Source organism: Mirounga leonina, unplaced genomic scaffold (genome assembly GCF_011800145.1).
Source record: "Mirounga leonina isolate KUSES-001 unplaced genomic scaffold, KU_Mleo_1.0 Mir_366, whole genome shotgun sequence".
Lineage (NCBI taxonomy): Eukaryota > Metazoa > Chordata > Mammalia > Carnivora > Phocidae > Mirounga > Mirounga leonina.
In genome coordinates, this window is record NW_023270709.1 from 21523550 (window position 1) to 21540118 (window position 16569).

The window sequence follows — 16569 nt, forward strand, 5'->3', positions numbered from 1 at the left end:
CCCCATTTAGTACCCTTCATAGCTCCATTCTTGCCCAACCAGACAAGATAAAACCCCACCGCTCAACCATAACATCCTTCAATCCTTCTTAGTCTAGCCTGGTTTTCTGATCCATATTGTTGAGGTTTCCTATTGAATTTGCTGTCTCTGACCCTATGGACTGATGGCCCATTTATATAGGCAGCAAGGAAAGCACTCCTGGGATGACCCTGGGATGCCACACTCCCCATGAGCCCAGCCCAAGTGTGTGGGAGGATGGGATGGGGCACAGACCATTTTAGGCCGAGTCTGATATGTGACAACTGCACTCTGCCTCTTGTCTGTGAGTCCCTTTTCCTCCTTAATTCCTCCCCTTCGAGTTCCCATTTTCCATCTCTGTAAAATAATATGCATGCGGGGCACCTGGGTGGCTCAGTCGGCCAAGCGTCCCACTCTTGGTTTCAACTCAGCTCATGATTTCAGGGTCGTGAGATCGAGCCCAGCCAGGGGCTCCACATTAAGCGTGGCATCTGCTTGAGATTCTCTCCCTCCCACCTGCCCCTCTCCCGGCTCACGCACATTCTCTTTCTCTCTTTCAAATAAATAAAATCTTTTTTTTTTTTTAATTTATTTGAGACAGAGAGAATGAGAGACAGAGAGCACATGAGAGGGGGGAGGGTCAGAGGGAGAAGCAGACTCCCTGCCGAGCAGGGAGCCCGATGCGGGACTCGATCCCGGGACTCCAGGATCATGACCTGAGCTGAAGGCAGTCGCTTAGCCAACTGAGCCACCCAGGCGCCCCTCAAATAAATAAAATCTTAAAAAAACCAAATAAAATAACCATGTAACATTTTTAAACTATCAATATAGTAAACTATTTTAAAGTACCAACAAACACCCTTTGAAATCTAAACATTTATGCCCAACCTTGTATCTTATTGGCAAAAGCCCACTGGCCACTTTTTGAAACAAGATTCCTAATATCACACAGGAGGCTAACAGAAGAGAAAGGGAGTCTGACTGCAGAAGGGAAGGACCGCCATGCTCTGCCAGAACTGGTGAGAATTAGGTGTGGCAAAATTGGGAGCCATCCGGGTGGTCATCTGAGCACAGCCAGACATGCTCACAGCTCACACTGATTATGACTGTGCTCTTGTAGATTGAAAAAAATAACTGCTCTTCCAGAGCCCTGAGGTTTGGGCCTTAGAATGAATAAGAGCTACATTGAAACTTTCTATACAATGTGGTCTTAAGACCAATATAATTTGGCATCTCACCTTCCTGATATTCAACAAGACTGTGGACCCAGAATGCATAACAGATGCCAAGAGCTATTATTTTTGGGTTTTTTTTTTTTTGAAAGGGGCTCACTCTAAGTGTCATATTCAAGGTAGTTTCCAAACATGACTTTCAAAGCACAAAAGTTTCTTTCCAAAGCCTTTTTATCTTTTTTTTTTTTTTCCCCTTGGAAGATTGAAAGTCCTAGGAATCAGTGATAGGACCTAAGCCCCCATTTTTCCTTACACCAAGTCCAGTACATTTTTTAAAATTGGAGGTACACATCCTGGTGACTATGCAATTTGCAAACCAAGCAAGTTCCTACTTTCCATTCAATTCCTAACTGCATTTTTTAAAGGGTCTAAAAAATAGATATATCAAAAAAGGAATTGTTGCGGAATTAGCCTACCTTTCTTTCTCTATAGAAATATAACATTTGTTTTCCTCTATCTGGCATTACATTTAATGTATTCCATAGTAAGGCTCATGTTCAAAAATGCAGTAAGGAGTCTCATATATGCAATGGCCATGAGCAGAAGTCACTCAAATCTATGGGCTTTGGGGGGCGGGGGCATCAATGATTAGCCACAGCTGCCACACATTCAAACTCCAACTTCAGGCTGGGGCCACGCCCCCTTGAGCTGCTCCAGCCAATGACAGACCGGGGCAGGTACCCAGGCAGGTCCCTGCAAAGGAGGCATGGTACTCCTCCCCAGGGCGTTTTGCTAGAGGACTTCTCACTGAACGTGAAATTGTTTTAGACCTGCACTGCTGTCTTCCTTCCTTCCCTCTCTCATCTCAGGGGCCAGACTTGCATTTCAATCTATTCCAGATTCCCCGGTTTCCCTCACAGGCATTTCACATGACAAATCTCTTACTTCTGTTCCCATCTTGGTATCTGCTCCTCAGAGAACCTGGACGAATACAATACATAATATTGAATTTCTAGATCATGGTCAATAAATATTCAATATGAAGTCTGCACTATTGGGTCTATGTAAAAACTATATTGGTGTCATTACCTTGGGAAAAAATGTCCCTTCTGGAGAGAAAAAAAGCTGTGGACCAAATATAATTACTTGTCATCTAGACTACTTTCAACAATATATTGCTTCTGTTTTAAACGTCTCAAGAAGTTTCAAGCAACTTAAGGAACTCACACATGTGATCATGGGTTTATTAAACACAATACACTAATAACTGGTGAAAAAGCAGATCTAAAATCTGCAAACTAGAACTAGAACCTGTTCATTAAGAGGAGATGGAGTTAGCATCCTCCTACCTACTCATTTTTCTATGGGTGAAAGAAGGAGTGCCATATGCTCTTGCTCAGAAGACTTCCTCTCTCAACATTTTTTCATTGATCCTTTACTTACACTTATGAGTAGATCAGATGACAAATTTAGAATGCCCAAGTTATGAGATATGAGAGTCAAATCCAAAAAGCTACTGACTTAAAAGTTGAAACTCAAATACCATCCATGTTGTATTTCAGTCAAAACCTAAAATAATCCAAGACGTGTTTGATGGTTTATGATTAGAATTCATGCTAACTTTTGCAAAGGTGCAAAACCCAGCACACACGAGCACATACTACAAGTGCAGAAAGGACACAAAAAGGCTCCTTGGTGTAGCCAAAGAACTTCCTCAGAACAATGAGGCCTTAGCACTTTAGTTGTACTCAGATTTTGCACCCCCTGCCTTGTCCATGGATTTGTACACACTCACTAGTAGTAGGTGCTGCAGTTGAATCCATGGGAACCATCTGATCAATCTGAAATCAAGGTTTGAGTCCAGCATGGTTGAAGTAGGGCCATTTCTCTTGTCTTACAAAATTTTTTCATGATTTAAAAAAAAAAAAAAGACAATCAGCTCAACTTCTGGGGAAGATGGTATAGTAGGAGGATCCTAAGCTCACCTTGTCCCATACATACAGCTAGAAAATAGCCACATCAGTGTAAATAACCCAAAAAAGGACCTGAAGACTGGCAGAAGACTTATCACAGCTAAACATAGAGAAGAGGCCACACTGAAAAGAGTAGGAAGGCTGGAGATGGTTGGGAACCAAACTGATTCGTGAGACTGTCTGTAGGAGGGAGGGACACTGCAAGCATGAACAGGAGCAAACCCCACACCAGGCACCCCAAGGCTAGGGACCTGCACTGGGAAAATGAACCCCCATCACATCTGGCTTTGAAAACCACAGGGACTGAACTTTGCAGTTCTTACAACCAGCGGGGCTTACCCCCAGAACCTTAAAAAATCAGTGGGCTCTGCTCTCAGATAGCTGGAGGGTGATAGGAAACTGAGTCCTGAACCCTAAAGAGACAGCATAACATAGAGCCCTGCTGAGATACAGCATGGAAGCAGCAGTCTGAGAAATACCTGGAATATACTGTGGTATACAGAAGGAGATTTATTTACAAGTCTCAGAACGTGTGCTTGAGAGGCACGGAATCTTTAGGAATCTTCTCCAAAAGGAAAAATCTTCCATTCCTCTCTCCTGCACCCCTGCCTAAAGAGGGCACCCCCAGGAACCAGCTAGCTCAAACACTCTCCAGCAAGCTTGCTAACACTGCACAATCCCCTCTCTCCGGCCCCATCTGATCTGCCCTTGGCACGAGTCCATTCAGAACAGCACCACAAAATGGCATTGTGCAAGCAGCTGCAACAGGGCACAACACCACTCCCAAGGGACTCCTGCCTTGGGGAGTGGGAACAATAACCACACACACACCAGTTACACTGTGGCCCCAACAGTGGACTGGGGAAGACATCTGGTCTCCCCTACAGCCTGTCAGGGAACAAAACAGGAAGGGTACCCTTCAGTTCAGTGTGACCACAGCTCTTGGAAAATGCCTGGTCTGAACTACACAACTCAAGCCCAAGGCAGCCCAACTGGCCCATTAGCAACACAGGACCCAAAACCTGCCCACAACAGGCAAAGAGAACCATGGCAGCCAACTGAACTGAAGGCAAATGCAGCTTAGGCACAATGGTAGAGTGCACTCAACACACAAAGGAAACAACCATGAAGCACCAGGTTCTGGTGAACAGGGGACACTGCACTACAGGGCACTACAGGACCTCTTCTTCATAAGGCCACTACTTTCAAAAGCAGGAGACCTAGCTGACCTTTGTAACACACAGAAACAGACACAAGAGTTAGATAAAATGAGGAGACAGAGGACTATGTCCCAAATGAAAGAACAAGACAAAATCAGAGCAAGAGACCTAAATGAAACAGAGATAAGTAATATGCCTGAGAGATCATTTAAAGTAATGGTCATAAAGATACTCACTGGACTTAAGACTGGAGGATCTCAGTGAGACATTCAAGAAAGAGAGAGAAAACATAAAAATGAACCAATCAGAGATAAAGAGCTCAATAACTAAAATTAAAAATATACAGGAGGGAATAAATAGTAGACTAGAGAAAGCAGAAGAACAGATTAGCAACTGGGATGATAGAATAATGGAAAGCAATCAAGATGGACAGAGAAAGAAAAAAGAATAATAAAAAACGAGAGGAGATTAAGGGAACTCAGTGACACCATAAAATGAAACAACATTTACATTACAGGGGTCCCAGAAGAAGAAAGAGGAAAGGTGGCAAAAATTTATTTCAAGAAATAATAGGTGAAAACTTCCCTAATCTGGGAAAGAAAACAGAAATCCAAACCCAGGAGACACAGAGAGCAGTCCCCACCCCCAAAATCAACCCAAGGAAGTCCACACCAAGACAGAAGAAATTAAAATGGCAAAATGTAGTGAGAAAGCTGAGGCATCACAATTCCAGACTTCAAGTTATATTACAAAGCTGTAATAATCAAAACAGTATGGTACTGCCACAAAAATAGACACATATTTCAATAGAACACAAAGTAGCCCAGAAGCAAAACCATGATTATATGGTCAATTAATCTTTTGACAAAAGAGGAAAGAATATTCCATGGGAAAAAGTCTCTTCAGCAAATGGTCTTGGGAAAACTGGAAAGCTACATGCAAAAGAATGAAAGTGGACCACTTTCTCACATGAGACACAAAAATAAACCCAAAATGGACCCAATGTGAGACCTGAAACTATCAAAATCCTAGAAGAGAGCACAGGCAAAATGTCTCTGACATTGGCCATAGCAACATTTTTCTAGATATGTCTCCTGAGGCAAAGGAAACAAAAGCAAAAATAAAATTATTGGAACTATATCAAAGTAAAAAGCTTCTGCCCAGGGAAGTAAACAAACAACAAAACTGAAGGGCAACCTACAGAATGGGAGAAAATATTTGCAAATGACATATCCAACAGAGGGTTAGTATCCAAAATATATAAAGAATTGATACAACTCAACACCTATAAAACCAAATAATCCAATTAAAAGATGGGCAAAAGACACCAACAGACATTTCTCCAAAGAGGACATGCAGATGCCGAATAGACACATGAAAAGGTGCTCAACATCACTCATCATCAGGGAAATACAAATCAAAACTACAATGATATAACTTCACACCTGTCAGAATGGCTAAAATCCAAAACACAAGAAACAAGTGTTGGTGAGAATGTGGAAAAAAAGGAACCCTCTTGCACTGTTGGTGGGAATGCAAATAGGCGCAGCCACCCTGGAAAATGGTGTGGAGGTTCCTCAAAATGTTAAAAATGGAATTACCCTATGATCCAGTGATTCCACTACTAGGTATCTACCCAAGGAATACAAAAACACTAATTTGAACAGAAACATGCACCTCTATGTTTATTGCAGAATTATTTACAATAGCCAAAATATGAAAGCAGCCCAAGCATCCACTGACAGATAAATGAATAAAGAAGAGGTGATATGTTATTCAGCCATAAAAGAGAATGAAATCTTGCCATATGCAACAACATGGATGGATCTAAAGTGTATAATGCTAAGCTCAATTAGAGGTTCAAGAGACAGTTCAGAGAAAGACACCATATAATTTCATGCATTATTTGGAATTTAAGAAACAAAACAAATGAACAAAAAAAACAGACTTTTTTTTTTTTTAAAGATTTTATTCATTTGAGACACAGAGATACAGAGGGAGAGAAAGCATCAGCAGGGAGAGAGGCAGAGGGAGAGCGAGAAGCAGGCTCCCCGCTGAGCCAGGAGCCTGACGTGGGCCTCGATCCCAGGACTCTGGGATCATGACCTGAGCCGAAGGCAGACGCTTAACCATCTGAGCCACCCAGGCGCCCCAAAAAACAGACTCTTAAGTATGGAGAACAAACTGATGGTTACCAGAAGGAGGAAGGAGGGGAAGGACAAAAGAGATGATGGGGATTAAGGAGTACACTTGCTGTAATGAGCACCAGGTGATGAATGGAAGTATTAAATCACTATACTGTACACCTGCAACTAATAGGACATTCTATGTTAATTATGCTCGAATTTTAAAAAATAAATCAATAAAAAATTTATATATATAAACAAAAAATATATAAAGTTTTATATATGTGTATGTATATATATACGTATATATATATAAACACTGTTTTTCTTCCTGAACCTAACACTATTATTCTCATTTGGATAAAGAAATATAGGGGGAAATGAAAAAGGAAAAATGGGCAGATGGAGATGTGATTGGAGGAGAAAGTAAGACAGAAAAATGTCACACCCAACACACACATACACATACAGAAAAATCACTGCCTTCCGACAGACTCAGGGCAATTTGCCAGAAGTGGTACGCATTCTATCTATTTCTCATATCAACTTCCAACCAAAAATAACCTGTCTTTAAAACTTTAAGCAAAAACTCAATTTTGAACAATATTCCAATAAAACCTCTCTAGTTTACCTTATTCTCTGGACCTAGGGTGGTTATGTTCTCTGTCCTGGTAAAACTAGGATAGAACAATGATATTATGCAGTCCTCAATTAGAGGTTCAAGAGACAGCTGATCACACAGCTGGCTGGCCAACATCAAGCCAATCTGACATTCAGGGATTTTCCCCAACAGGTAATTTTAGATCCAAAAAGTTATATTTGTATTTTTATTACTTCTTTCTTTATAATCAAAGTCCCCTTATAATACTAATACATTAGGAAAACAAAGAGTCAGGCAATTATGTTTGACAGGGTGGGAGAACAGGACTACAACAAACTTGCAATCTCCAGCAACATCGGCTGGGACCGCCCTCTTGCACAACAACCAGGGTCACCAAGTTCAAGACGAATGGTGCAATTAGTAGCCTCAGATGGTACTTTCTAACCTCCCTACTGCTTCTGCCTGGCTCGTACCCACTGCTCCCTAGATTGCTGAAGAGGGAAGTGATGAGATTACAACTTTAGTGGAATGCTCACAAACTCCTATCAACTGTGCCAGCATCGAGGAGGAAAATACAGGACTCCAGGACTCACAGCAAACAAAATACATCCTCCCATCAGGCTCCCTAGGACTACAACTGAAGGGAGCAGGAACTCCTCTCAACTCTTTTCAACGTTCACCTAGTATCTGCTGGGAACCATCCAGCAGTCAATCAGAGGAGAATGGGCTTTTACCCTTCCCATTAATCTTTTCAAAGCTGTCATCTCCATACTTTGGCACTCAACAACAACAAAATCACCAGTTCTCCATTTTAATAGGAACCCATCAAATATATTTGGTAGAACTTAAACTCATGTCCTTGGAATTAAATTCCAAATGACTGTGCTAGTTATCAAAAAGCTGGCGGAAGCCTGAAGAAGAAACATGAAATAAGCAAATCCTGCAATCTCCCTGCAAATATCACTTCTCTGCCCCTATTATAGAACCCAGTTATTCACACCTACAGGGTTGGTCAGGGGGAGGGGTCAGGATGTCATAAACCAACAGAGGAAAACACATTTCCATGGACAAATAGGCAAATGATCACCTCCACCAGCAAGGGGTGCAGGAAAGTTATATTTCTATTATGTCCCAATAAGGTCACAGGGGAACACAGAGGGCTATTGTCCCAATCCTAGAGGCCATAGTTCACTATAATACGTACTTGTAATACCTTTGCAAATATATTTCAATAATATTTAGGATTTCTCATTATAATCATATTAAAAAAATTATTAAAATCACCAATAAAGACCCCCCCAACCCCCCAAAGAACCATTTAGGATGCTTCCGGGTTTTTCACTACTCTTGACAACAATTGAACACACGTATTAATAAATTTGATTTCCTTAAGGTAATTCAATTCCTAGGAATTTATCCTGTCATAAAATATGATTTTGTAAAGATTTTTATTTATTTATTTGAGAGAGAGAGTGAGCGCGTGCACAAGTCAGGGGAGGGACAGAGAGAATCTCAAGCAGCCTCCCGCAGAGCACAGAACCCGAAGCAGGGCTTGATCCCATGATCCTGAGATCATGACCTGAGTCGACATCAAGAGTCAGACACTTAGCCAACTAAGGCACCCAGGCGCCCCTAGAATATGATTTTTTAAAAGAAAAAAATCCTTGCTTGAAATTTTATGGCTAAGTTGCCTTCCAGAAGGGTTGTACCAATTTATACTCCCACTATCAGTGTTTAAGAGTTCTCATTTCAGGGCGCCTGGGTGGCTCAGTTGGTTAAGCGACTGCCTTCGGCTCAGGTCATGATCCTGGAGTCCCGGGATCGAGTCCCACATCGGGCTCCCTGCTCAGCAGGGGGTCTGCTTCTCCCTCTGCCCTCTTCCCTCTCGTGCTCTGTCTCTCATTCTCTCTCTCTCAAATAAATAAATAAAATCTTTAAAAAAAAAAAAAAAAAAAAAAGAGTTCTCATTTCAGACTGTTTTCGAAAACACATAGGCAACTCAAATTGCCAACATGATAGGAGAGCAATTATCTGCCTGAATCTGGCCTAGCCTGCAAGGAGGGAATAAAGGTTCTTGCTGCTTCCTCAGAAAACTCAATTTGTACCCTTCTGTGAGCAAAAAAGAAGAATCCGTTCACTATTGCAAACTTAAAAGGAAATCAAGTACCAGCTTTATTACAAAGAATTGTTGAGCTTCCCCCAGGAGAACAGTAAATGTTCTGGTATTTTTAATAGCCCACATTCACAGAGAAAACACAAAGGACATCGGCCACTGCATGTATTGATATAAACTGTATTAGCAGCAATAATAAAACTGTATCTTGTGTGTTATCCTCGCTATTAATGCCAGTCCAGCCCATGAAAACTTGATTACTTTCAGAATGATAAATAAAATTTCAAGCCCCAGAATCATCTAACGCACGAGTTTATGGGTTCCCCCAAATTAAAAACATATATATGTTGTTTGACATAAACACTAATCTCATCTCATCCCATTCAATTCCTGTCTGGGCTCTTATTCTAAAGACGTAATAAAGTATGCTAAGCACTTAGACCTGGATGCATGCTCCAAAGAGAATAACTCTCTCATCAGGCTGCTTTAAAACACCAGAATTCAGCTTCGAAAAACTACTTTATTCCTCCCCAAAATAAGATTTTAAAACTGAAATAAATGGCCATGTGAAACGAATTCCATTCTGAAGGGGAACTAGTGTTTGCCTGCAGGCTCATCATTAAAATAGACGTTGGTCAAGAATCTCTAACTGAAAATTTGAGATTTAAAACATCTTGTCACTTTCAGGTTGGTATGTAGCTCTCTCCATTTGTTTCTCTAAGAAGATGAATTTATGTCAGGGAGGCACTTATGCATTTATGGTGGGCGGGAAAAGATAATGCTGCTTAATAATGTTCTATAATTACCAAAAAAACAAAAAACATGCCCAAGAACTGAATAGCACTGGCACTGAGAACTAAGTCTCATGAGACTGAGACCGGTAACAGACACCTTCTTTGTATCTTTTCCCACAGTGTCCTTTCCAGTTCAAACACTCTGTGTGTTTGTTTGTTTTTTTAAGATTGTATTTAGAGAAAGTGTGTGAGTGGGGGAGGAGGAGCAGAGGGAGAAGAAGAAAGAATCTCAAGCAGATTCCAAGCTGAGCATGGAGCCCGACGCAGGGTTCAATCTCATGACCCTGAGATCATGACCTGAGCTGAGATCAAGAGTCAAACCCTTAACCGACTGAGCCGCCCAGGCACCCCCAAACATTCTATGGTTTTGTGTGTAATGTTAGAGACTTCTTAATACAAGGAGATCTAAAAAATGCCCCTCCGAGTGCAGACATCACTTGAGGAAATGTGTCTGATGCTGCTATTGGAAGTCAGGTTGACAGTGACGGATTCCCATTGTCCCCTGCCGTCCAAGTCCCCAGATCCACCACATTCCACAAGCACACTGCGGTTTTCCAAGAACCCCCTTTATTTTTTCCTACTGGTAACTTCCGCCAGTTCTGGTTATACTAAAAATGAATTAATGATCATTCAAGAGTTTACGGTGTTATGGACAGAACGGACGGAGGAGGAGGTGTGACAAGAAGGGGGAGAACTGGGGACACTGGAGGCATTCTTACCCTGCATGATCAGGAGCGGGGGACAGCTGTTAGCCCATCAAAAGGTAGGCATTCATAAAACACTGTGTATTGGTGTCCTAGAAGTACCATAACTGATTCCCACAAATCGGGTGGCTTAAAACCAGAAGCTTATCACCTCACTATTTTCTGGAGGCCAGAAGTCTGAAATCAAGGCACTGGCAGAGTTGGTTTCTTCTGGAGGCTGGGGGAGAACCTGTTCTGTGCTCTCCTCTAGCTTCTGGTGGCTTCTGGCAATCGTCGGAGTTCCCTCGCCTGTGGTTATCATCACCCTTCCCTCTGCCTACATCTTCACATGGCCTTCCCTACATGGGTCCCCGGCATCGTGTCTCCCATGGCCTCCTTAGAAGGAGGCCACCAGCCATTATGAAGGTAGGACCCACCCTAATCTAGTATGTCCTCATCTTAACTAGTTACACCTACAAAGATCCTATTTCTAAAGAAGAACACGTTCTGAGGTTGAGTTCAGGGGAACATGAATCAACCCAGTACACAATGATGCGCTCAGAGGTGAACTTCCCATACAGACTTGCAGTCGGTAACTGTAAGTGCATTCATTCCACAGCGTTTGCTCGACCCTGTGTCCTATAACCCGGCCTAGTGGGTTCAGGGATCTCAGTCAGCATCTGCTGAGTGATGCATGAATGAACCTTTTGATTCAGCACCAAAGCCCTTCTTTGGAGCATGGATCTGACGAGTGACAGCATCTTTCTCCAGAGTCGTTTCCTCTAACGTAGACCAAGAAGGTAAAAGAAAGTCAAGATGCCCACACTGCAGTGACCTGAATGCAGAATTCCGCCCGGCTCCGGTGCACCCCCCTACCCCCCCAGCCTCCCACCCACTTCACCTTCATCACCCATTACCTGTAACACAATGAACTTGCCTTGGTCTCTTTCCAAAGGACCCGACCGAGATTGAGAGAAACCACTCTCTCTCCTTTCGCATCCATATATAATCAGTTTCTGTGTTAAGTACAAACTGGAATAAGCAAGTTTGGGAATAAAACACATAGGACACTAGACAAGCATACAGATCAGTTGGTGAGAGCAGAAGCACCTTTGCCCCCTGACTCCAAACACCATGCATCAGGATCTCAGGGAGTAGGATTTACAGGGGATGGGCTGCACCAGCCGGTGAAAGCTGGCTGTGAGCCCTCCTCCTAGGCAGGGTCCAAAATGCAGTGACCAACAGGAGGAAGGGGACCGGAGACAGGGGAGGGAGGGGGTGGCAATCAGGGAAAGCTTTGCAAAGCAGTGATTTTGAGCCGGGTTGTAGAAAGTGAAGTAAGAGATTTCCACACAGACAAGGGTGAAAAAGGGCTTTCTAAGGAGGGGAATGAGCAAGGGAGAGGCACAGAGACATGAACCTAACCTAGCGTGTGTGCAGACCAGAAGCTTTTCTGCAATGCTCAGTGCATGGCAGGAGTAGACTGCAGAAGAATCCAGTCCGGAGCATCACCTGCTTTGATATATTTTTTTAAGATTTTATTTACTTATCTGTCAGAGAGAAAGAGAGAGAAGCAGGCTCCCTGCTGAGCAGGGAGCCCGACGCGGGACTCGATCCCAGAACCCTAGGATCATGACCTGAGCCGAAGGCAGATGCTTAACCAACTGAGCCACCCAGGCACCACTGCTTTGATATTTTAGAGCCTCGTTCTGGGTGGTAGAGACAGCACAGACCGGACAAGGGGCGGGGCGGAAAGGCAGATAGCCAGACATGTGGTGGTCCCAAGTGATGGCTGTGGACGTGCAGAGGAGTGGACAGAGCCTAGTGACAGCCAGGCTGCCCACCTGAGAGGACCCGGTGACAAAGGGACGTGGGCGGTAAGGGAGAGGCAGGCAGGTTTCTGGGCCCTCCGCAGGCACCTGTCATAATTCCATGCTCTCGTGTAGTTGTTCCCTCCGCCTAAAACACCTTTCCTCCTGCCCCACACCTGGCACTGTGCCTAGCATACTGGGGACTCAAAAACTCTGGCAGAAATCAATGCATGAATATGTGTTTTGTGCCCCCCAAAAGAAAAGATAATATAGATGAGAAACCGGTAATAACCTACTTTGGGCTGAAGTGAAAGCATTTCATTCCCTATCCCAACCCAAAATATGGCCGGAGGGGCTCTTTAACTGAGGCTCCCGGAAGCACTGAAAACAGAACTGACAAAATAACTACAGCAGGTCACTGATTCATTCATTGAACACCTAATAAGTGCCAGGAGCTCTTGAGAGTGGGGGGGGGGGGGGGAGCGGTGGGGTACAGTTTGGGTGTGAAACCAAAAAATGAAGTTTGTTGATTAAACACTAGGGAGAGTTATGATCACTGTTTAAAAATGATTTTTAATGCTATAACTTCCTGGCTACATGGTTATCTTCGTTGCTTCCCTATTTTCCCACACACATCATTCGAAAGTAAAGATTAGGAAGTTTGTGAATTTGTTTCAGAAAAACCGAACAACCGTGCCCCACACCCTGCACGGAGGGGAATGCAGAAAGGAGACGAGTCAAAGAGAGACGGAAAATCCGAGAGCCTGAAGGTAGGAAGAACGGATGCCTGAAGGAGCAAACCACAGACACAGAAACTTGAGGACAACAAACGGTCCTTGTGCCTCAAAGCAAACACCTCTGCCTTCCTAAGCCTCTTCGTGGTGGGAAATGAGCCATGAGTTGCAACCCCTTTATTTCATTACCTGTCCTCCAAACTCATGGAATCAAGTGCAATCCAACCCGAGGGGGAGAAGGCAGGCTCTCCCTGACCTCAGACAGCTGCGGAGAACAGACCCGAGCTCCCAAAGACGTAACAAGGCTACTGTAATGTGTTATGAGGAGTCACTGCGTTAGCATTCGTTCCTCAAGATTCATAAAAAGCTCTTCCCAAACAAACATCAACAGAATACAAAATTTTCACTGCTCTGTCCCCGGTCTTCACCAGGTGACACTGAGGAGAGGGGTGGCCCACTAGGTTAAGGCCATGGTGACAGACAACATTTTTACAACTAGTATGGAGACTCTTGCTGTGCTGGGTATTACCTTCTAGTTGCTAGAAGTCTAGGTAATCTGGGGGAGAGGCCAGGGCAGCCAGGGGCCACCCAAGGGGGTCTGCTTCTCAACTAGTATGGAAGAATTTCTCTATTATTCAAAATTAGTATGAGATAAATACCAACCCTGTGTTAAGAGCCTCAGACTAGGGGTTGGGAAGCTTTTTCTGTAAAGAGCAAGGTCGTGAAGATCTTAGGCTGTGTGGGTCATCTGTCACAACCACACAACTCTGTAAGAGTAGCCAGAGACAACACATAAATAAGTCGGTACCTGGTTGTGCTCCCGGGTAACTCTACAGAACCAGGTGGCAGGACAGAGAGAGCGCATGGGCCCTCGTTTACAACATGGCAGAGCTCATCAAATCTTCAACCCAAACCTCATTATAGCACGGTCTTACCAACTGATTTAACCAACCGCCAAGGATTCTCCTGTGCAGGCTTCATCTTCATAGACCCCAAGAGGCTGAGGCAAAGCCCACAGTCAAAGCGCCCCCCGCCGCCCAAATTAAGATACTCACCCAGAGGGGCGCCTGGGTGGCTCAGTTGGTTAAGCAACTGCCTTCAGCTCAGGTCATGATCCTGGAGTCCCAGGATCGAGTCCCGCATCGGGCTCCCTGTTCAGCGAGGAGGCTGCTTCTCCCTCTGACCCTCCCCCCTCTCATGTACTCTCTCTCATTCTCGCTCTCTCAAATAAATAAATCTTTAAAAAAAGATACTCACCCAGAGAAATCCGTAGTGAGGATTCCATAGTGGAAGATGTATATGCGGCTGATGTGACATATTGTAAGGTATCCCATTGCTACAAAAAAGGAGTATCTGAAACCAGAAACAGAGAAGATCAGATGATTACGCAGGGCGGTAACACAATCAATTTTCTCCTCTTCCTCTCCCTCACTCCTCACATGTCATCCATCGCAATCTGCCACCCAGTCCGTGCGCTCCCCCTTCACTTTTGCACTCATTGCCTGGAACCCTTCATCTTTTGTCACGGGGACAGCACAGTGGAGTCATCCAGGGAGCTTTACAAACTGCAGACACCTGGGCCTCACCCCCGATATCCGGGCTTAATTGGTACAGGATACCCCCAGCAGGTGTTAAGTCCATTGTGCAGCCGGAGCTGGGAACCATTGACCTGGAAGGTCTTGCTCTCAGATTCTCCTCTTTCCAAACCATTGTGCTTACACCAGATCATTGTAAAATACAGGCCAGCGTCACCCTGCCGGCCACTCCCTTCCCCAAACACTTTGTTCTCTTGGCTTCTACTTTGTGTTTGCGTCCCACCTCTCTGGTTAATTCTTCCACGGCTCTTACTCAGCTTATCTTACTCCACTTTCTCCTTAGGTGTTAGCGTTCCCAAGGGCTCTGCTCGGGACCCTCCCTGCCCAAGCCTGAGGCTTCGGTTACCACATACTCCGGATCGCTCTGTGGCTTCCTACTGAGACTGGCCCTGACCTCATGGGATAAACCGGCAAAACCCACGCACACATGCGCACGCACACGCGGGGCCTTTCAGAACATCATCAATTTGCAATTCTACATCTGAGACGTGAAAGGACAAAAACTCAACTGAGTAAATGCTGAAGATCTAATTATCTCCGTTAAGTGATGTCTGGCTCTGGCATTCCATCTAGCAAGGAGAGGGGAACTCCAAGGAGTGGCACAAAATGGAAGGTTTTTACAGGCCGAAGGGTGGAATAAGGAAGCGACTAGGAAAAGAGAAGGGATTGTTTCAAGCAAGGCCACTTTCCCTTAGAGGGAAGCATCTTACCATGCGGGATGACCTCATCTTCCCTTTGGGGGATGGAGAGGGCCATGTGACAGATCCTCCTTGGTGCTGACCAGAAAATTCCTGGCTGACCGAGGAGGACTTACATTTCTGGGGGAGGCTGAAAACTGCAGCGAGGTTAGGTATTAAGCCCCAGTTTGGTGAGTTGGCCCAAGTGACTCCATTGTGGGTCTACGGCTTTCTTTTTAACAGTGATAATCTAATCAACCATTGTCTCCCCTCCTAGACCAAGAGCCCCATGAAGGCCAAGAATGTCTTGTGTGTTTCATTCACAAGAGCAGACGACTGTGTGCTGCACAGACCAATAACTAAATAAATGTTATCTGTCTTAAAAGCCTCCGATGGGTCCCACTGTCCAGTCACATCAAAACTCCTGAATGCGACATGCGATGTGCTTCATGCACTGAGCTCTAGCTTTCCCTTCTGGACTCCTCTCCAACGACGCTCCTGGTCCACCTTATGTTCAAACTACACCAGCTGCTCACTCTCCACAATTACAGCTTCCATTTTCAGGCCAAATGTCTTCCACATGCCCCTTCCCCTGCCTGCAACCCCCTTCTCCATCCTCTCGTCTACCTGCGAACTGCCTAAGCACCAGGTAAGGCTCAGCTCCCAGTCAGTCCCCTGGCTCCGGCTCACCCCACCTATCCCACCCCTCCTCCAGCACAATTCCTTGCCACACTGCCAGTATTTCTTTAGCTCTGCATGCCAACGTACACAATTATAACGCTGAAATGGTATGCATGTGTCTGTCACGCCAACTCATGGTGACCTTGGGCATCCCCACCCTTGACCATGGAAGGGCTTCGGGTACTGTTAGTTGAAATGAACTGAAAGGAGTACATTCGACATTTTAAATGGCTCAGGAGCCCCTCCGAGACAGACATAAATGCAGAAGGTATAGCATTTAAACATGGGTCATAAAACAGGGAAGACGTATTTTCTCATATTAAATTATACTGAACTTGACAAATTCACATTAAAATAACTCATGAAGACTAAACCTACAGAATAGTGCAGTAGGAATAATAAAAACTCATTTGGTTGCAAGGGAGAACCAG

The 16569-nt window shown here is 44.3% G+C and overlaps 1 protein-coding gene across 6 annotated transcripts in view; it reads right to left on the reverse strand.

Annotated features, from left to right (window-relative positions):
- MBOAT1 (membrane bound O-acyltransferase domain containing 1) overlaps positions 1-16569 on the reverse strand; it is a 110004-nt gene that overhangs the window by 29821 nt on the left and 63614 nt on the right. For all 6 annotated transcript variants that reach the window (XM_034985755.1, XM_034985756.1, XM_034985758.1 and 3 more), the window contains one exon: positions 14443-14538. In XM_034985755.1, coding sequence (XP_034841646.1) covers positions 14443-14538 — 96 coding nt within the window. The remainder of the gene's footprint in view (positions 1-14442; positions 14539-16569) is intronic.